This window comes from Pelmatolapia mariae, unplaced genomic scaffold (assembly GCF_036321145.2).
Source record: "Pelmatolapia mariae isolate MD_Pm_ZW unplaced genomic scaffold, Pm_UMD_F_2 NODE_ptg000639l+_length_24377_cov_1, whole genome shotgun sequence".
In the NCBI taxonomy this organism is placed as follows: Eukaryota; Metazoa; Chordata; class Actinopteri; order Cichliformes; family Cichlidae; genus Pelmatolapia; species Pelmatolapia mariae.
Window position 1 is genome coordinate 1 of NW_027052321.1, and position 22922 is coordinate 22922.

The following is a 22922-nucleotide window of genomic DNA, read 5'->3' on the forward strand; positions in this document are numbered from 1 at the left end:
ATGAGTGACGAAATATTTTCTCCCACAAAAAGCTACATCCAGATAAACAGAATCAACTTTTGGACAAACCTGAGTATCCTTGCAGGTCAGATCTCATCAGTCACACCTGTTAGTGCAGCTCTCCTCTAGATTGTAGTGCTTGTTAAACTAGGATGATTTTACTCAGATTTAAACCGTTATTGTTTCACAAAGGGTTAAAAAGTGAATGTGCACAGAGAGGTTGGTGGTGAGATGGGCACTTCCAGCACTGTAGATGTGTTCCAGCTCAGTGTTCATGGAAAATAATCCAGAGAGCAGGATTCCTTGATGAATGTCACATCTTCTTAAAGTTATAATCCACCTTGAAACTGTCAGTCTGATATCTGGTCAACCAATCAGGTGTTTACATGCCCTTCACTGATCTTCAGCCCCACCTTATTTTCAGTCTCTCTCCCTCTTTCACATCTGAATTATCTTCACTTCACATTTCAGTCAGTTCAGATTTCATTAGCACATTAACTTTAGCATAATCCATTTTAATCCAAACACCTTTCTCTTTAAACTCTGTCAGTCACAGTATATCCAGTACAATCCTCTGTTTCACTGAGTCACACACATTCAGAGATCAGAGTGTCCTGTGTGCTCTCATTCACTCACACTCACTCTCATATGGCTGAAGTCTGTTTGTACACAGGCTGTCAGCTGGCCTGAGTTAGGCCTGTCTCTAAAATCATTATTTTATTACTTTTATTCTGATTCATCAAAGCCAAACTCAAACATCTTTATATTTACTGATTATGTTCTCATCATTGATTAACAGTCAGTGTTTAACATATTATCACCGATGGACTCCACAGGAGATCTCCTTTATGAAGAAACTGTGAAAGTTTGTCCAACAGTGGGAAACATCTCAGAGAATATCTGTGAAGCAGAAACTAAACATAATATTAGAAGAAAAGCCAAATAATGATCCAAATCCTGCTCTGAGACTATCAGACAGGCTTCCAAAGACTCCTCACCTCTCAGACTTACTTAAAGATGCTGGTGCTGTCCACAGATCAGCTGACCTGCTGGGTCTCCATGATCAGCTTTGTTTCTTGGAGATAAAGGCTGAACCCTTTAGAGCTTCAGTTCTCCAGAGCAGCAGGATGTCTGAGGTCTGCAGAAACACAGCAGCTAAAAATAGTTGTTCAAAGAAAACGAGGTGGGAGCTGCTGATTCCTGAGCTTTGATACTGGATTAGCTTCAGTAGTTGTTCCCATCACTGCTGTAGGAGCTACATTTAGTCACAGCTGATTGTCTTCTTTGAACAATCAAAATGACTACTGTTCTAAAAAACAGCACACAAAGAACCAATGAGAGTGTAGAACAGGATAAAGAGCTCCTGTGATGGTGGCAAAGAAATGAGCAGCAGATGGCCGTTGTTGCGAAATCAGTTTTACCCCGGTTCTTATATTCCTCGAGCATCCAGAGACGGCACTGACAGTAGTCATTTTACAAAAACTTTATTCATCTTTATTCATCTTTACTCATCTTTACTCATCTTCATTTATCCTCATTTAAGCATGCATCTTCTAGAAGGGAAGACTTGCTAGGCCGGTGCCCCTCTGCAAAATCTTCACTCCTTTGTCTGTGAAACACAGTTTTGTAGGGGCGACCCTATCATAAAACCCCCCCACGGTGTGCTGCAAACTCTGTCTGTGTCTATGTGCACGAGCACGTGAATGCCTACATGTGCGCGTTCCCGCATGTCTATGTGAGTGCTCGTGAGTGACCTATGTACGCATACCTGTGTGTATGTGTGTGCACGTGAGTGAGTGTGCGTGACAGTTAAAACACTGTGGGTGTAGGTGACTCCCTAGAGGTCATAAAAACCCATCTCCCTTCCAGACCACAGTTATCCAGTTACAAATGTTGAGACCCCACCCAGGTATCCTCTGGGGAATTTCCACTCAGCATTAACTCACAGTTCAACTGGGGGAGGTGTCTCCTACAATCTACTCCTAAATTCATGACACAGTCAGGCCTTTATTACATTGAGGGCAGTGTCAGCGTCTCTACAATAATTCTACATTCTATGTTAACACATTTCTAAACTCTAAAATAAGCTAAACATTCCTACACCGTCTACATGTTGTAGTGGTTTACAGTCACCAGGGGGCGCCGTCACAGCCACGCAGTCAGTGGGCTGCTCTGCTTATGCTGTTGTTGGTGAAGCTGAAGTGAAAGCGAGTGTTAAAACAATGAAAAGTGTCCACTTCAGCCTCCATCTGAGCTTCTCATGTTCTTCTTCTTTGATCCTCGTTGTGTTGAACGCTGCTGTCGCTCTTGTTACGAGTTCGAAATTGAGGATGAGAGTAAAACAATGATAGTCCAGAAGAGGTCGTTCAAACAATTGATTTTAATGCACGCAGCGTGGAGAGGTGCAAACTGCAAAAACAGTTGTACATCTCTGCCCAAAATACACTTTAGATTGCTTTTATAACATCAGGGTATTGTAACGCCCCTTCTTGCGTTTACAAGCGCATAATTTGCATGTACAGAACATTCATGTATTTTAAGAATTAAATGCAACATAGAGGTTCCTCCTTGTGGCATACTCTTCCAAATATGGTGATGACCTAAGGCCTTTGAGGTCACCATGGACTGGACATCCTTCTGTCACCTGTAACTCGGCAAACTCAAATACCACAAGCAGCTGGATACATTCAGGCCTTTGTTCAGCTACTATTTTACTGTACCAATATACTCAGCCTATGAGTTATGATACATATATTTAACTCAATCATCAAAAATAAAAATCAAGTAATTATAACTGCACCTGTAATAAACATGTTAATATCTGATTATGATAACCCCTATAATACAAATTATAACATAATGCCAGCAGCTTCAATAAACGCTTTGATGAATGATAATTCATGTAATGTTAAGGTTGATGGTTATATACAGTTCAGCAGTAAACTAACTTATTTAAATCTTACACTCTCTTTCCTGTTCCCGCCCACTTTCTAACCAATCAGCATTGGAGCGTGCACAGCGTCGTCCACACTGAGTTTTGTTGTGAGCGCGTCGACTCGTCTGCAGAACATTTCCAGTACAATAAGCATCTGTGCATGCGCCCCAAGCAGCAGCTTCAAGCTCACCTCAAAGAAGTTTAACAGGAAGGACGACTCGGCCATCATGCGTCCAGCTGTGACCGTGTCCACAGCAGAGTGTCACCCAGGCTTCATGCTAACACGCACACATGAAGCTAATACCACCACGAGCAGCTGCTCAGTGGATTTGAAGGAGAAATGTCTCCAGCTTCTCACAGGCAGTATGCAGAATGTGGATCTCCACAAAGACTGTGGAGACCTCGTCCCAGATCCAAAATCAACACTTGTTTGCACAAAACTTCTCACACGTTCCCGTCACAAGTGTCTTCTAAGTGAAGCTACCAGGTTCAGGTCCAGCTCTGACTATCTGGGGCTGCAGCAGATGATCCATCCCTCACAAAGCAACACAGACACCAGATATGCAAACACAGCATCATACAACACAACCAGGAGATCCAAAGAATTCTCTCTGCATTTCTGTGGCTGATGCTGCTGGAACGAAGCTGTTTGAAACCTTGTTGTTCTGCACTTTGGGACCAGAAGAGGAAACGGAAGCTCTGTGCAGAGGGTTTAACTCTGAGGATTCCTGTTCAGTTTTTTTTTTTTTTTTCACACGGCAAAAGTTGACAACTTTATGATAAATGTACAACTTCAATGTGAAAAATTCATTTTGTTCTCTTATTTGTTTTTGTTTGAAGCTGCTTCCTGTTGGCTTCAGCTGTTTGGAGTTTCCATTTTCTAAACTTCTACATTCTGAAACTTCTTCAGCTCTGAACAGATGATGAAACACTGAATGATTTCAAGCTCACACTTTGTCTAATAAACTTACGTCTTTCATTCTTTATTCAGATTGAAGGGCTGCGGTTTGTCAGAGATCAGCTGTGATTATCTGGCAGCAGCACTGAAGTCCAACCCATCGTATCCCAGAGTGCTGGACCTGAGTGGAACCTACAACAACCTGCAGGATTCAGGAGTGAAGCAGCTGTGTGTTCTTCTGGAGAATCCACGATGTCGATTTGAAACTCTGAGGTCAGTCACCATGTTTTAGTTGTGCTGAGATGAATATGATGTGATAATATGTTGTAGAACTTCTGATCCCTGATCCTATTGAGTCTTTCTCAGTAGATAATGCAGAGTTCTGAACTGATATGGATGAGCGGACTCAGGCAGCCTGACAGAGTTGATGTCCATGTCTTCCCTGCTTATCCTGATACACATAAACCTGAGTATCTTTGCAGGTCAGATCTCATCAGTCACACCTGTTAGTGTAGCTCTCCTCTAGATTGTAGTGCTTGTTAAACTAGGATGATTTTAGGAGCCTGGACCGCAGATCCAAGGGAAGTTATGACTTGGAAAGACTAAACCAACCTATTAGAGGTGTTTGCACTAACATAGATAAATACTCAAATTTACATATTTATTGTTTCACAAAGTGTTAAAGAGTGAATGTGCACAGAGAGGTTGGTGGTGAGATGGGCACTTCCAGCACTCTAGAGGTGTTCCAGCTCAGTGTTCATGGAAATAATCCGGAGAGCAGGATTCCTTGATGAATGTCACATCTTCTTAAAGTTATAATCCACAGGGAAAACTGCTCTCATTCACTCACACTCACTCTCATATGGCTGAAGTCTGTTTGTACAGAGGTTAACCTCAAGAAATCACATGATAGGGTGGGGCTAGGTTTCACAATGAGCTCTCCGCAACCTTGGCTGATTGTGACCTACACCCATTTTCACACCTTGGCTCATGTAATTAGGTAGAGCATCAACAGGGGGTTCATGACCCCCTTGGCGGACTCTCCCACAGGGCTTAAATCTGGGACTAGAGAGTCCCTGATTGACCCTTGACATTTGACCGTAGAAATAAAGAAGCTTCTTGGATGAGAGATGAAAACGTCTTCAAGAAACTTAAAGAAAGTCCAGATGCCTTTTTTCTAAGCTCTTTAGATGACTGCGAACCTTCACAGACACCTCATCAGTGTGACTCTCAGAGCTACCAGCCCTTTCCTAAAATCACAAAGCCCTTCATTGAAATCAATGATATCAAAGCTGGAATTAAATGAGTCCAAGTCTTCTGCTGATTCAGCATCACCATTCATCTTTGCTCCTTGCTCTGCATCCCCACCATGGACTTCATTCCTTTCAAGCCAGCCTTGAGTGTCCTTTATTCAACTTATGCTCTGCTTTACTTTTAGACCTGATTTTAGCTGCTTTATCTCTCTTTCGACAAGTTTCTGTGCCTCGATCTTTTTCTTCTCTCCCTTAATAACAAGACAGTTTCTTCTGACTGAGAAGATGTTTGAGTGATTTACTAATCCAGGGCTGATTTTTGGGGAAAATACTTCCTGTTTTCAAAGTAATCCCCATTTTACCTAGAAAGAAATGTAAATAGAAATAAAAGATCTAAGTGAGAACATGAGCCTTTAAAAAGGCTCTTCTGAGGCTGCTGCCAGTGGTCAAAGCCTCCAACAAAGCTCTGTAAGTAAATATGTGATCATAACTCTAGTTTTTAAATGTTTATTCTAGTTAACACAAATCAGGTGGGAACAACTCAAATAAAATATCAAAAATATTAAGTGGTCATCGGTACTCAGTTCGTTCAATACTGAATACATTGGGAACACAAATTGTCCACATTTCTGAAATATTTCTGGGTGTAACTGTTACCAAAGTGCAATTTAGACCTGGCCTGTGGTTGTTATCTAAGTGATAATCATCAATTCTACTAAAACAAATACAAAATAAAGAAATTTGACACATTTTGTTGATATCAAAAGCACACTGAACAATTCAGTGTTGTTTTACTGCTGTTCTCTCTTCACTTCTTCTCCTCTGATTCTCTCCACATGTTGATCTGCATCAGTGCTCAGTTTCCTGACAAAAACAAGATTAAATATTGCTAAATATAATAGTATCTCATTACACTTCAACATAAGTGTTTTATTTTTGTAATTGTTTATCTGTTATTTTTCAGACTGAGTCACTGTGACCTGTCAGAGAGAAGCTGTGAAGCTCTGTCCTCAGGTCTCAGCTCTCAGACCTCTAATCTGAGAGAGCTGGACCTGAGTAACATTAACCTGAAGGATTCAGGCGTGAAGCTTCTGTCTGAAGGACTGAAGAGTCCACACTGTACACTGGAAACTCTCAGGTGAGATCAAGCATTTTTCTTTCATCAACTGACAGAATTAGCAGATTAATAATAAGGCAGTCCTCTAATAAGAGGAGAAGTGGAGGTGTTTTGAAGGCAACATACTCTTATGTTAACAAGACAGGAAGTAGTTCCTGGGAACTGCTTCCTTTTTTATTGTCTAAGTAGAAACCTGATGGTGAAAACAGTGATGAGTTTGCAGAGGTGAATCCACAGCACACAACACAACAATGCTGCTGCGTGCTGAAAGCAGACTTCTCACAGATTCTGAGACCGCAGGTTTCATCACTGTCCAACCAAAATTCACTGAACCAGCAGTAAATGAACGTGCAAAACTACGCTTCATGTTTGAAAAAACAGATGATCAGGGGGATTTGTGTTTACATCTTTTTTGTGTAGTCTGTTCACCTGCTGTTTCAGCTGTTTGGTGGTTGTTGAGAAGGTTTTTTTGAACTTTTAGCTGAGATTCTGACCTTTCTGTAGATACCACACATGTCTAATTACTTTGTATAGCATGAATGGCCATAACGAGGTTTTTAACAGTAAGAAAAGTTGTAAAACGTAAGAAAATATAGTTAAAAGTCCAAAACCTTCTACGTCTGGTCGCTTGTGGTAAGGAGCAGATCAAGCGAGTAAAGAATTACGTTATAATTATAAATGGCTTCAACAGCACATTCAGGTCTGTGAGACTCATTCAGACACTGAGCCGTGGCTCTGTGCTATATGCACATATTTCTGCATCTCTGCCATTCAGACACACTTTATATATAGTTTATTTTATGTAGTATTCAATGCTGAACTGTACATTTAGTCTTTTTAATTCAGCAATTTTTATTCAGTGTTTTCATAAAAGCCTTATTTTCATCCATTTACTGCTATTAGGAAGAACACACGTGAGGTTTAAGACCTGGACGAGTTTGAAACCGTTTGTCCTCAACAATGGAAAATGGGTGGAAATAAAAATGGGTCACTTTAGCCAGCTCCTAATTTTATCAGTTCTACTCTCAGTGTCTCCTATATAATCTCCTATATAAATTTTGCACTCAGCTTTGTGGTCTCCAATATCACTGAAATGCAGCCAGATGCTGCTCATTTTGCCTTTTCCCTCTTTCCTGACACAGTTGCATTTCAATACAGCTCCCATTTCTCTGTGTACCTGGTCTCTACACTTGCTGTCTATGGGACATTTCCGTCTTCTTTCACATAATGGTATGATCCCAGTCTGTCTCTTAAAGTGTTTGGCCACATGGTTTGCTCATCAGCATAAAATCTCAGCCGTGCTCACATTGATTATCAGCAAGCCTGAAATTCATCAATATTTGACATATGAAATTATCTCAAGGGCTGGATTTGGCCCACGGGCCATATGTTTGACACCCCTGGTTTACACAGTTTGGTATTCAATGTACGAGTTAGCTCTCAGCTAACTAGCAGACAAGCTAACTGCTGGGACTGTGTCTTTCTAACAAGAGTATCAGACACTCAGACTGGTTTTCTTTGTGGATGATGATGTGTTCTCACACTGATCCTTCATGCTGATGCTGCCATCCACCCACTGCTCCTGGATTCCTCATCATCATCTCCATCAGCCCTCACAATACTCCACCTTCATCAGCTTCATGTTCACGAGCCTGGATGGACAGTAATTCTTTCCATGGGTTATGGTGGGACATTGAGAGCTGAAGTCAAACAGCAGTGAGAAATGAAAGACTGATTCATTTCTATTTAGTCTTGTGATGTGCAGCTTTGTTCAGAGCATTAAGGCCCAGCAAAGATTACTGAGGTCACAGAGTCACTGATGAAACCTGTGTGCTTATAGAAACTGAAACCAGATGAACCAGAATAGAAGGACATTAAAATGAAGTGTCGGCTACACAAAGGCAAAGCTGTTCAGTTGTTGGTGTGAGTTATTTAAATGGAGATGGAGTCAGACTTTAAGCTGCTGGACTCAGTCACTATATCCTGTTCTCCTCATAGAACCTGGATACACAGACTCACCTGTGACACAGTGACACACAGTGTGGGCTACACACACATTAGAAAGTGGATCAGTCACACTGGTACAATCATTTGTAGTTCTGGGAAACCATGAACACTTTGAATCACCATTAAGTTAAAATATGTCTGTCAGTCTGAGCTGAAACATGAATCCAATCAAATCAAATATCAAATCACAGTTCTTTACCTCTGCCAGGACGTCAACATTTGATCTAGTTTGTTCCAAACAAAGTTCCCCTCAGAGTCCAGAGCCACCAACATAACATTATAACAGGCACCTTTGATCAACAGCAAGTGAACATTTATAAATGTGTGTTTTCAGAACAGGAACCAGCAGAACTATTTTTCTGTTATCAGGCAGCAGCACAAACGCTCATCAGCTCATTTACTGTGCAGGGACTTAGAGTGTGTGAAGTGTGTGTTTGTACTGGATTTCCTTTGGAGAATCTCAGCCAGAAACAAGACAAAGAAAAACTCTTTCAGTCGTCCAGGTTGAGTTGACAACATGAACTGCATTTATCTTCCACTGACCTGACATTTTCTTCTCCTCTGCACCGAGCCAGCTGCTAAGACACAAGCTCACTGACATTTTCTGATGATAAAGAAACTCTCTTCTTCTGTATAATATGAGCAGCAACAGAGAACAAGCTTTCACAGGTACAGATGTTGCAGCTGTGGCCAAGTACATGTGCTGCATGTTTGGAGCAGCACTCTAATGGACAGGCCTCTGTACTGACGGTGGGCTCTGCTCTGTATCCACCACACTGTTCTCAGGTGAGTCTTCCTCCTGTTCACACTCTGATGAAGCACCAATAGGACCAACTTTTCTCTGGTGGCTCGGATGTTGTTGCTTCACAGGTTTCCTCAACAACCCTCTGTTCCTTCAGTAAGTTCAGTAAGATCTGGGTAAACACTTGAGCTCCTTGAATCTGGCTCCAGTGCAGCAGCAGTTTTCACATATACAATGTTGACATTTTGCTTGCGTGTCTCCAGGTCTGTTCTGAATGTAGACTTGACTAGACTGAATGATGACCACGTAGGCGGGGTCATCATCTGAGCTCTCCATCACCTGAGAGAGATGACAAAACACAGAATCACAGAGCATGAAACCAACTTTTCTCCTCCCAGAGGTTCAGTCACAGACCTGCGATAGAAACAAGAATCAAAGATTCAAATGACGCAGAGCATTCATTTACTTATATACACAAACATGTCCTCCACATATTCATGCTGTATTTACACACACATACAGAGGCTGTTTGTCTCTCACACTCAGACAGGACACTGAGAAATACATCATGTTAAATATACCTGCAGGGTTCCAGCTGTGCACTTTGTACTGTTAGCTGTGATTGCCATTGGCAACCTTGGTGTTGTGCGCGATGCAGGGACGTGTTCAAAGGCAGACGTCTGGCAGCAGCATCATATTTGATGCATTGTCTGTACTGAGTGTGCTGACTTTATTTCAAATGTCCCACTGCTGTGCAACACGAATCACATGTTAGCACGTTTCTGTAACTCCCAGGTAACCATGGTTACCCAGCCACGCCCAGTAGTCTCCAGAGAGACCAACAGCTGGTTCATGTTGTAACACCGTGGCTTTCGTAGTCTCTCCTTTCTCTACAGCTCATGTGTTCTTCTTGTGATGGTGCGTCTTGAGGCTCATACATGCCGTCATTTGTTGATCCTAAGAACGTTCCTCAGACCGACTTCTTCAACAACACTAATCGACCTGCAGTTTGTAGCTACTCACTTCACTGTGGCGTTTGTTAGCTTGTCTTTCTTTGGTTTATCTAGACTCCTCCCACAAGCTGATCCAACGTAGTCTGCCCAAGCCTCCCACCTCTGTTTGTTTGGGTGGTTTGTTTGCTGCCATCAACAGCGTGTAATGCATTTAAGTGATACTTCAGACTTGAAGTACTCTGATGATAAAAAAACTCAACTTTGCTTCCAGATAACTTTAGTTGTATCAACACTGCCTCCTGGAACAGTTTAAGATGAACACGTCAAAGATCTGCACCTGTCTCCATGTTTCTGTCCCCGCCCCTTTCTTTCTGTCCTGGGTCATGTGAGCGCTGCAGTAGTATTAGGCCCACCCTCAATGCTCTCATTGGTTGAGATGCATAATAACGCCCATTTCAAGCCACAGCACTAATCAGCATCCCTCCTGTGACCCATGGCTTTATATTCAGAGCCAGTGAGCACTTTCACAATAATCAGGATTTTAAAAACTGTGATTAAAATAATTGTTGGTGTAGTCAGTTAATGAGTTAACAAGATAATAACAGGTTAAGTTGACCTAATAATTAGACTTTGGTGACAAACTGATGTGATCTCCATGTTTCCTTTGTTGGACTGTGGGCGAGTGTCAGAACTGAATGTACTGAGTAACATGTAGAGTTTAAATATGTGTCAGTTCCAGTTTTAGAGCTCTGAAGTGCATCTATCATGTTAGGAATATGTTAGGAATAGACAGTAACACTGAGGTCAAATCTTTATTTTACCACTCGCTGCATTCTTGATGTTCATGAATTCAGCAGGTTCATGACTGTCTGCAACATTAATCTCATATTTCCATCCTAAAGTGTTGAATTTGACTGTTTGATGTTCTTTATGATCTCTGGCACCAGTTCATCTGTAGCCGAGCTCAGTCCATCCATTTAGTGAAATGATGTTTAAAGGTCTCCTTGTTCTGTGAGCGTGCACAGATCCTGAAGCAGAAAGCCTGGGTTAACAGAGAAATGATCATTACTGTGATGATGCTCATCATCTCTGACTGGGATTTGAGGTTTTGTCAAAGCAGCAAAGAAAGCCTGGCTATGTTGGACTTGGTGTGGAAGCAGCTCCCAGTTTGAGTTCAGGAGACAGACACCCTCTCTACTTTGAAGATCAGCTTCAAACTTTCCTTTTTGAGAAAGCTTATAGTTAGAGCTGGATCAGGTGACCCTGAACCATCCTTAGTTATGCTGCCATAGAGATGGATACAGATGGATTGTTGTTTTGTGTGTCTGCAGTCTGTCAGGCTGTCTGATCACAGAGGAAGGAAGGGCCTGTACTTCTCTGGCCTCAGCTCTGAGCTCCAACCCCTCCCATCTGAGAGAGCTGGACCTGAGTTACAATGATCCAGGAGACTCAGGAATGAAGTTGCTGTCGGCTGGACTGAAGGATCAAGGCTGGAGACTGGACACTCTCAGGTATGGAGAGAATGGGGGCAGCGTACTTAGCATTAACTCCTCATTAATATAATGCTAATTTACATAAATTAGCATTAACTGCTCATATTATTATAAGGAAAGAGAAAACGGTATTAGCATTGGCTGCTAATAATTATTCACCCCTAATTAGAGTAAGCCGCTAAAAGCAGCCTACTTAGCATTAACTCCTCACATCGTTGTTACCCAACGGAAAAGAGCATTAGTATTAGCTACTATCATTTTTAATAAGTAAGAGAAAACAGTGTTAGCATTATTAGATAATGCTAACTCACATTAAATTAGCCTTAGCTATTTACAACAGCGTACTTAGAATTAGCCGCTGACATTGCTAAAATGTCAGGGAAAACAGTATTAGCATTAGTGCATAATACTAATTCATGTCAAACACACTTTAAATTAGCATTAGCTAATAACGGCAGCCTTCTTAGCATTAGCTGCTCATAGTGTTATAATGCAAGGGAAAAGAGTTAGCAAAAACATTGTTAGCATTAACAAATAATGCTAATTCACCTCAAATTAGCATTGGCTAATAATGGCAACGTACCTAGCATTAGCAGCTCAGATTGTTGTAATGCTGGGTAAAAGAGTGTTAGCATTAGCGTATCATTTTAATTCATATCAAATTAGCATCAGCTGCTAACATCAGCCTACATAGCACTAGCTGCTCACATTGATATAGGGAAAGGGAAAACGATATTAGCATTAGCCGGTAATAATTATTCAACCCTAATTAGAATTAGCCGCTAATGGCAGCATACTTAGCATTAGGCGTTGATTCTCATTTATGCTTAGAAATATTTACTCATATATGCTTAGAGTTTTATAATCGATTGCATAATGATAGAGGTTTGATCCTTAGTAGTCTGTAAAGACTCTGTGTGCCTTCCAGAGTGCTCAGGCATGCACACACAGCTTGGGGTCATGAGAGAGGTCGTACCTTCTCTTACTGATTTATGGTGTAGGAGGACACCTACTCTGTGTCTGGTTAAGTATAAGAGCCCTTTGTTAGGGGGACCGCTGGACTCTTAGCACCAGCTTTGGGTCACAGGGTCACATCTGGAACACACACACACACACACACACACACATACCTACACTATGCACAGACTGGTACTCTTTGTTCATACCTGTGTAAGACGTCATATGTTAGTGAACTTATGCATATTCATGTAACCTCATAAAGAGCAGTGTTACGAGGGAGCAGACGAGAGCGACTGAGGTCAAGTGAAGGAACGGCGCTGTCACAGTTCTCTCCCTCATGAATTGTCTGGTTCCAGCGGTGGCTCTGTGCTAGACGACCCATCACCAGCTTTTTCCAGCTTTTTCCACTGGTTACCAGTACGTCGTAGAATCCACTTCCAGATCTTGTTGTCTTTAAATCTCTGAATGGATTGGCTCCATCTTATCTCTCTTTAACAAAAATAATCCAAGTCGAGCCCTCAGGTCTGCAGATAAGTAGCTTCTGACCAGAACTAGCCGTAAAAACAGAGGTGAGCTTTATCGATGGCTGCAGCCAAACTCTGGAACAGTCGCCCTTCACATCAGGTCGTCACCAACACTCGACATTTTTAAAACCCGGTTGGAAACACATTTGTACTCTGTAGCTTTCAATCCTGACGAGTCTTTATAGTAATTACTGTGTATGTTTCCTATTTTATCTCTACTCTGTGCAGCACTTTGGCTCAAGCTGTTTTTAAATGTGCTGATAAATAAATGTAGATTTCTTTGAATAAAACAGTGGAGCCGAGCTTTGAGCTCAGTGTGTAACAGTGTGTGTGTGAGAGCCATGTAATGTCCATGTGTGCATGCTGACTGCTCTGACCCCTCCTCCTTTCAGGGCGGAGCCTGCTGGAGTCCGATGGTTGAGACCAGGTCTGAGGAAGTGTAAGTGTGTTTTTAATGGGATTCATGAAAACAAAGCAGCACACATTCAACCATCTTCATCATGTCATCATCAAAGTGTCAATCAATGAACAGATGATGGATCAATAACTGCAGCTGGATTGTGTTTGTTCTCTCCATCAGATTCCTGTCAGCTCACAATCGACACAAACACAGTGAACACAAAGCTCCAACTGTCTGACAACAACAGGAAGGTGACAAATGTGGAGGAGGTTCAGTCATATCCTGATCATCCAGACAGATTTGATTACTGGCCTCAGCTGCTTTGTAGAAATGATCTGACTGGTCGCTGTTACTGGGAGGTCGAGTGGAGAGGAGACGTTTATATATCAGTGAGTTACAGAAGCATCAGAAGGAAAGGAGACAGTGATGACTGTTGGTTTGGACGCAATGATCAGTCCTGGAGTCTGAGCTGCTATGATGATGGTCCTCATTATGTCTGTCACAATAGCAGATCAACATCCATCTCCTCCTCCTCCTCCTCCTCCTCCTCCTCCTCCTCCTCCTCCTCTGTGTCTAACAGAGCAGCAGTGTATGTGGACTGTCCTGCTGGCACTCTGTCCTTCTACAGAGTCTCCTCTGACACTCTGATCCACCTCCACACCTTCAACACCACATTCACTCAAACTCTTTATCCTGGGTTTATGGTCTGGCCTCCTGGTGACTCAGTGTCCCTGTGCTGAGTGTAAAGAGTGTCTCCTGTTAGAGAAACACTCTGACTGTTGAACAGTTCAGTCTGTACATGTCTGTCTCTTTCACTCACAAACACGTTTTCACATTCATGGATTCAATCAGTTGATGTTTGAAACTCTTCTCAATGATTCCTTGTAAACTTCTTCAGTCACAAACAAACAGGAAGTGATGTCACATGTGTTCCTGTCCACAGCAGAATGAGTCTATTGCTGACAGTGATGTACAAACAGAGTGAGCATTTCTGAGGCCAAAATAAACTGAGTAGTTCACTGAATGAACACTGTGAGCTCAGTTCCTTCATCATTAGTATGGATTATATATGTATATGTATTATATTAGTATCATATATATCAGGTGCTGCTGGTTCCAGTCATTGTGCAAATGACAAACGTGAAAACGTCCAGATGAACAGAATCAAGCTTTTGGGATCAGCCAGCAATGCAGCATCATTGTTGTTCAGGTTCAGAGGTTTGCAGGAATGAACTGATGACCACAAACAGCTGCAGAGTCCAATCAAATACCAGCTGGAGTTCAGCTGCATCTGAAGAAGTCAAAGAAAAGTAAGGATGGCAAAGGGCGATGTTTTCTTCCAAAGAACTGAAAACATGGTCGACGCCTCATTAGAAGAATCATCTGGACATTTGTGAGGAACTCTAACCAAGAAAGCAACACAAGAAAGCAACGTCACACAGATCCAACAGACAGTTTCCATGACTGCAAGTGTTCAGTGGAAAAATGCTACATTGCATTATTGCATCCTCTCACCACAGGAGGCGCTGTTGGCACCACTGATTGCTGATCATCTCTGATGATCTGATTGATCCTGTGAATAACGGGACTCACTGAACTCTGTGACACAGTGAAGATTACAGAGTTTAACATCTGACTGACGTCACACAGACAGAAGGATGAACCAGTGAGGCACAGAACACAGTTACTGGAGATACTGGATCAGCTCCATGTGAACCTCTGATGGAGAAGCTGCTGACCCAGAGAAACATCAGGACATGACAGGCAGCTGCACTGATCTAACAACATGTAGCAGAGCTGATCTATGTTAGAGGATCTATGACAGCAGCTGAAAGTCCAACACTGGATACCAGCTGAGCCTGTGCTGAGTGTTACAGGAAAAGAAACACTGACACTGGGAGACACAGTGATGCTGACTGGGGCACAGAGCTGAATGATGCAGCATCAGGACACTGTTTCAGTCTGACTGACAGAGAAACCTGTAGCTGCATCTACATGTGAGGCAGAGGCCACACAAGCAGCTTTCTATGTTTCACAGTGACTGAGATCTTCAGTGGGGGTGGACATGCTCCTGTACAGACCTCTGAGGAGAACCAAGGTGCAGTCAAAGAGTCCAGTCTGTCCTCACAGATGTCAACATGTGGTTTCATCAGGTCTGCTGTCAGCTAGCAGGCTCACATCAGAATCACTGTTCCTGAAAAACACAGTCTGTGTGACATCATCAGTCAGCTGATCGTCCCAGATCTGAATGGTTTCTGTCTCTACTGAGGAAGTCAGAGAATCTCACTGAGGTGTGGATCAGGTCTGAGTGACCTGTGGAGGGACAGCTTTAAACAGTCCACAGGTCTCACGTCCTGCTCAGTCTGGTAGCAGATACCTCGTATTGTTCCAGATGTGCTGACATCACCAGCAGCAGCAGCAGCACAGCTGTGTGATACGATGAATCTCAGTTATTGATCCAACACACAGTAAATACAAAGATCAGGATTTATGAGAGTAATCATTATGAGTCTGAACACATGATCACTGAATGTTAGTCTCCACAATAATAAGCTAACACAAGCAAACACAGCTTTCAGCTCTTATTTTGAAACTTCTTTAGAGAGCTGTGATGTGAGCGTGCCTGGCTCTGAGGCACTTGGGTCAGCCTCTGTTGTTTAGAAGTGTTACAGACTGTGAATGACACAGACCTGTCAGTTTCATGTTGGTCTGTAACACAGCTCAGGGCTCCATGCTGAACGCATCCATCCAGTGTTATTGATCCAGGACTAATACCAGCATTGGGATCAATACTACACAATCACATGTGTCCACGTGATGGATTTGACCAGCTTTATTCATTAATGATCAATCAACTTATTTACTGCATCTGAGTCCAGCTTCATTTAAATGATCCAACCATGAAAATGACATCAGTCCTACAGAAGCACTTAATGCTAACAGGAAGTCATTTATTAAGGTGGAATAACACAGAGACACAACCACTCACAGTTAACCTGACCCCACTAACTGCATGTGTTTGGACTGTGGGAGGAAGCCGGAGTACCAGAGAGGACGCACACAAACACGGGAGAACATGAAGCACTGAAACAAAGATGGTGGGTTTGACCTCAGGACCAGGCGCGTAATTTCCAGGGGGGTTACGGGGGTCATGACCCCCAATAATCAGATCCAGCCAATATAATTTCATCATTCCAGTTTATAAAATTATGAATCATCTTGATTTTCTTTCAATTATTATCAGCAAAATAGTTTCATGTTTAATCATCTAGTAATGTAACCCCGCCTCCTCCGCTGCATACTTGGTATTACCCAACCAGCTTTCTCTACCAAACCTTCACTGTTTGCTGTATGTTTGTTAGCGCAGTCGCTGGTGCCAGAGACTGCCAGTGACTTCAGTCTGAGGGTTTGAAGTTTCCATGTCTGTGTGATGTGTGGTGTGAAGGCTGCTGGTTAAACTGGGACTGAGTGCTCATAGAGAGATGCTCCATGAGTCCCAGTACAGACTACAAACATGGTGGAAACTTAGCTTTGATATCCACACACTCTGCACGTCTGTGAGTAACTGTGATGAAGATGTGCAGAGATCTGTGTACAAACAGGAGAAAGACTGTAAAGACTCTGTGCTTCTAACAGCCTCTGTTAACATATGTGAGGCTGTTTGTTGTTGTTGCCATGGAGCTTTTCACTGTTTGGGTCAGCAGGTCATGTGATCAGGTTTGTTCTGCTGGACGATGGTTCAGTGTCAGGGTTTGTTTGCATTCATCAATAAATATCTAAATAAATCAAAGACTCCATGTTTTTTCTTTCATCATGTGACCTCTGCTCATCCATCTCTGTGTGTATCAGGATACATTTAGTTCATAACACACAGAAAAATCAGAGTTCTTACCTGTAATAAATGTGAAAGTAAAGATTCCTGCAGTGATAACCAACACATCCCAGCTCACAGCTGTCACCACGGTAACAGCACCGTCCATCCACAGGTGAGGGGAGGAGCAAAAAGAGGGACTTTCACCATTTTATACTAAAAACACTCAACTAATGTTTCTAATATGAAACAAATAAGCCCACATTAATGTGAGCATTTATTAAATAATAATAATGATGATTTCCTCCTGATCTCATTAAAAACTATTACCCTATGGCTTATGTCACAAAATTGATTGATGACCCTAGCCTTGACCTTTTGACCCCACCGGAAGTGTGTAATATGATCCCCTAAGCGTGACGAATTGCATCCGGAGAGGGAAGGGGGGAACTCTGGAAGTGTGTAATATGATCCATAATCGCGCCACCTGTTGCGACACCTGATGTCAGAAAAAAAAAAGTTTTTCTTCCTTAGAGGGAGGGGTGTCTGTGGAGGAAAGAGAATAAAAGCAGAGAGGAGGGCGGCGCACTATACTATCCTATGCACAGACACAAGATGGATCCTTTCAGCATTGGGTGGCTGTGGCTCAGGTGGTAGAGCAGATCAGCTACTGATCGGAAGGTTGGTGGTTCGGTCCTAGGCTTCCCCAGTCTGCATGTCAAGTGTCCTTGGGCAAGATACTAACCCCAAATTGCCCTCCGATGCATTCATCGGAGTATGAATGTGTGTGAATGTAGTTATAATTTGCACTTGCATTTAGAAGTGCTTGCATGAGTGGGTGTGAATGGGTGAATGAGGCATGTTGTATGCAGCGCTTTGAGTACTCCGGGAGAGTAGAAAAGCGCTATATAAGAATCAGTCCATTTACGATTTCATTCTGCAGCCCTGCGTTCCTCTGTACTTGGACGGGGAAGAGATCTGCTCTCCCGAGGCCGTAAGCATGGGAGGCAGCAGCGGCGAGTGGTCTTCATCAATTATCAGCGACACCCCCGTCACCATCTACAGTAACAGATCAGAAGCAACCGATGCTCCACGGAAAGAAGGGAGAAATAAGAAAGTCTTCATGTTCCGCAGCCAGATACCGGCTCAGAGGAGCTTGCGGGGAGAATGGACTCTGCCTATTGAGGGCTGTGGAAAGTGGGGCTACGTCTTCAAATACAGCATATTTACTATTGAAGGCCTCAACCCAGACCTTTTGACCCTACCAGAAATACTCCGGAAGTGTCATTTTCAGACCTGTGCATCATGTTCCATAAGAGTGAGGGGAGGGGTATGGTTCCTGAGGGGGATCAGAGAGGGAGGGGGGATCCTGAAGCATAGGGGTGACGCAGCTGTTGAGTCAGTGCTGTATAGAGAGACAGAGCGACAGTTAGTTTTCCACAGACAGCAGTTTGAATTCTGTTTAAATATTATGACAAGTTTCTCTGTATTTCTTTTTACAATAGCGGATGTATTTTACTTTCTTAAGATGCACCGGCGCTTGTAATGAAAAAAGAGTGACTTCCTATTGCCTGTAGAGAACCATTTCTTTCAATAGTATTTTATTTTCTTATAATACAGATGTAATAAAAAACCTTTAAGATCATTTGCCTAGCAACAAATTGTATTTTTATAAAGCGGGGTGGAGGCAGGTGCTTGTGATGGAAAGAAGAACTTTCTATTCGCTTGTAACCTACAGGCCGCCCACCTCATTCGTGTAAAAAATGAATAAATAAATATCCCTTAGTGAATACTTAGGGAACTTACTAAAACAATTAAAACACCCTCGGATGTGCTACTTTTCCTTTTGAGAGTCCCTTTTACAACAGACTGAAAAACAAACCATAAAAGATAATTGCCGAGGCAGGCGGTCTTGTTTCACTCACACACACACACACACTCACACACACACACACACACATCGACGCTATCGATAGCACGGTGAGGAGCATAAATCCGGCCGTTTTCCGAGGCAATTTAGATCCTCCCCGCAGAACCTCCGCTGCCGATTGGCGAAAGACCGCGGCGAGAAGACGACGTTTTTTTCGTCTCCGCACACTGAGAGAATTGCGGAGAAATACGTTTTAAAGCCGAAGGTAAACAATATGTTGTATTATCCGCCATTTTGTTGAATAACAGGATGTGACGGAGTAATCCGAGCATGCTGTACCGCCCCTCCTGACCCGGAGCGGATTTTTAAAACTTTGTTTTATTTCTTGACAGCGGTAATTGAGAATATACACACCCCGCCGCCGCAGCGAAAAGAAGAACAAGAAGACGACGTTATTTTCGTCACCGCATACCAGGAGAACTGCAGGAAAATACCTTTTAAATCCGAAGGTAAACAATATTTCTGCAAAATATGGTATTCGAATAGCCGAGCATGCTATACCGCCCCTCCCGACTTGGAGTGGTATAACGTGTGTGTTAAGAGATTTTTACATTTACTTACTTTGATAACCTTTATTTTGCTTAAGTATAATTTCTTGTGAAAACATGATGTGCCTGCAATCTACAGATTAAGGAACAGAAGCATGCCTGAGGAAGTTACAAAGTCACACACGCTCAGGCAGAGACAGTTCCAACCTGAAGCTGATATGACAAAAGATACTAGTTCCTCTTGTCTTTCGGATAACGGCCACTCATGCGATAACCATATCTAGAGATGTTTTTCTATTACATATGCTCCACCCAGGGATGCTGTGTAAGCTATTCTCTGCTATAAAATAAAGAACGGACTGAGGCCACGTGGTCAGGAGCTCAACCTCTTTCCTGTAGACCCACTACAGGAAAGATGTTCAGCTCCTGACCACGTGGTGCAGAGACAACAACCTCCTGCTAAATGTTAGCAAGACCAAGGAGGTTATTGTCAACTTCCAGAGAGGCCACCACACCTGTCACCCCCATTGACCATTGACGGCGCTGCGGTGGAGAGGGTGAGCAGCACCAAGTTCCTGGGGGTGCACATCAGTGAGGACCTCTCCTGGACCACCAACACAGCATCACTGGCCAAGAAAGCACAACAGCGCCTCTACTTCCTGCGCAAACTCAAGCGGGCAAGTGCTCCACCGCCCATCCTGACCACATTCTACAGAGGAACCACTGAAAGCATCCTTTCCAGCTGCATCACTGTGTGGGGCGGTAGCTGCACTGACTATAACAGGAAAGCTCTACAGCGCATTGTGAGAACAGCTGAGAGGATAGTTGGTGTACCACTCCTCTCCCTGCAAGACATCTACACCACCCGCCTTACCCGCAAAGCCATCACAATTGTCAACGATGCAACCCACCCCGCGCACTGTCTGTTCAGCCTCCTGCCCTCTGGAAAGAGATACAGAAGTCTCCGCTCCCGCACTACCAGGCTCACCAACAGCTTCATCCACCAGGCTGTGAGACTGCTGAACTCTCTCCCCTCCCGGCTCCCAGCCAGCAGAACCACCAGACTGGCAGGAGTATAGGAAGACAGACTGGACTCTACCCCCCCCACGCACACTCCCCAACAAGGAAACACTCTCTGAACCAAGAACTGGAAAACACTCCTGACTGAAAACAACTACCTCTGCATTGCAATTGCACACACCTGCTGCTATATATTTCTAGTATTTTTTTTTTTAGCACTAATTATATTATTTATATTACTACTACTGCTGCTACAGTCTTATGCTGCATCAAAACAAAAACCCTTACCAACCACAACCTGGGACTACCTCAAGTAGACTAGTACACTACTTTCCAGGGCACACTGTTGGAACACTTTATTATACACTGTAAAAAATGTTTGTGAAATTAACAGTTAAATTATGTAAAATCTTGACATCAAAAATGTGTAAGTAGAAAAACAAAAAAGCCATGTTTAATTTACATCAACATTTTGTAAATAATACATATATACTTGTAAAGTCCTGAACCAAGTAAAAGTGTTAATTTTACAGTAGGAATATGTTTTAAATATCAAATGTCTTTGTTGAATTTACAGTTTACTGTTTTATAAACACTGAAAAATTGTAATTTAAAAGTCAACATGTACAACTGAAACAGGTAACAAAATAATGTTAAAATTACATATATTTTTTAGTTTTTTTAAAAACATTCAGAAAGTCTGTATTACATTTTACAAATTCATTCAAACTCATTTACAACGTTGGTCACACACAAACCACTTTTTAAGTGGGCCAGACAGTACAATTTCTGTCAGTGTAAAGAAGTCATCAGAGATATCTTTATATGGCAGTACAATTTCAGCAGTACTTGCCAGTCTTTCTACATTTTAAAGACAAACTGCTGTAGTAAATAAAAGAAATCATTCAGCATAAGTCTTTAGTCTTAAATTGTAATAAATAAATGTTAAAAATGACCTAAAAGTTATGACAGCCCACTGGCCAGACTGTCATGTAATTATAAAATAGAAAGGTTTTGTTGATTCATAGAAAATGTCCTGTTTTTTTATAGACAGTGGTCTTTTTCAGTGGGAGAAAAATCCAAAACTTGTTAAAATCCAAACAGACTATAGAGTCTGTGCTGGGCTGATTATCTTTCAAATAGGCAGCTGGTCATCTCCTCCATGTTAGTCATTTCTTTAATTTTGCACCACGTTCAATCAATTTTAGCCAGATTTAGTAAAAGTTAACTTAATCATTTGCTCAAATGTTTATTTTTTTAATGCCCAAAGTGTGTTAGTATTTAAAACTACACGAGCTCTACCTTGGCAAATCACGGAGCGTGAGAGTTTGTTTCTGTTCTTTGATTGGACTACTTAAATTATTGCGGGAGTAGCAAGCTTGGCGGCTCGTGACATTACGCGCTCAGTCTGCGAGCAGAGTGGTGGAGATGTGTGTACGTTGAGATATTCAGCTATTTTAGCAAAAGTTTTGGTAAGCTAACATTGCATTTTCTGTTATCTTTAAATACATGAGAGTATGTTTTCCAGTAATAGTATTAATGGCGTCTGACCGAGCGATAGGCTAGTCCTATTTTTTCCATGCTGTTTTCAAGCAGTGGTTATTGAAAGGTCATAGGAGGTTAGTAACCATAAACAAATGTGCTGTCGACAGCTACAATGATTTCGTGCTCTTTTTGCAACAAAACGCTGAAGACGTTGAGGGGTTATGTGCTGCACTGTAGAGTTCACAGGAACGAACCCCATCATTTTTTCAAATGCGTCGGTAGTGAATGCAGGCGTACATTTTATGCTTACGCGGCCTTTAAAGCCCATTTCTATCGGGTTCACAATGTACCTGCACCCCCTATTGCTGGTAGCGCCACTTTTACAGACTTAAAATGTGCTACTACACTCTGTGAGCGCCAATTTCACACAGTGAAAGAACTTATATCCCACTTAAAACAGCATATAGTGGAGGGGCGACCTGTGGCATGTCCAGTAACTGGTTGTAAAAGTATGTTCTCTGTAAAATCGTCATTTACTGCTCATATGTCCAGAAAACATAGAGAATGCTCTGTTGAAAGCATAAGCGACATGTATAGGGGGACACTTCCTCAGTCTTCTGCTGTATTTGCAGGTGAAGATGCTCCCCAGAGCTTAAATGAGGCAACAACAAATGAAGGTACTGAACTGCCACAGAATTTCAGTGAGGCCTTCCTTAGGAATGTGTGTTTGTTTTACCTAAAACTGCAAGGGCAGCTCCTTCTTCCAGCTTCAACAATACAGACAATTGTTGAAGAGATGCAAAACGTGCATTTGTTGGGCCAGGATTATGCTTTAGGTAAATTGCATTCACTTTTAAAAAATGAATTGTGCCTAACAGATGACACTATTGTTAAAATCTGTGATTG

General features: G+C 42.3%; 1 protein-coding gene and 1 long non-coding RNA gene across 2 annotated transcripts; both read left to right on the forward strand.

Moving 5' to 3' along the window:
- The first annotated feature begins 3946 nt into the window (after window positions 1-3946).
- On the forward strand, window positions 3947-11269 carry LOC134623416 (uncharacterized). Its single transcript, XR_010093324.1, has 3 exons — window positions 3947-4106; window positions 6051-6224; window positions 11237-11269. It is a non-coding gene; the product is annotated as an uncharacterized LOC134623416 (long non-coding RNA).
- A 16-nt stretch (window positions 11270-11285) lies between these two features.
- Window positions 11286-14868, forward strand: LOC134623418 (stonustoxin subunit beta-like). The gene is made up of 3 exons (XM_063468565.1): window positions 11286-11416; window positions 13275-13321; window positions 13463-14868. The coding sequence occupies exons 1-3, from the start codon at window positions 11361-11363 to the stop codon at window positions 14020-14022; spliced, it is 663 nt and encodes a 220-aa protein (XP_063324635.1). The 5' UTR covers window positions 11286-11360; the 3' UTR covers window positions 14023-14868.
- Window positions 14869-22922: the final 8054 nt, after the last annotated feature.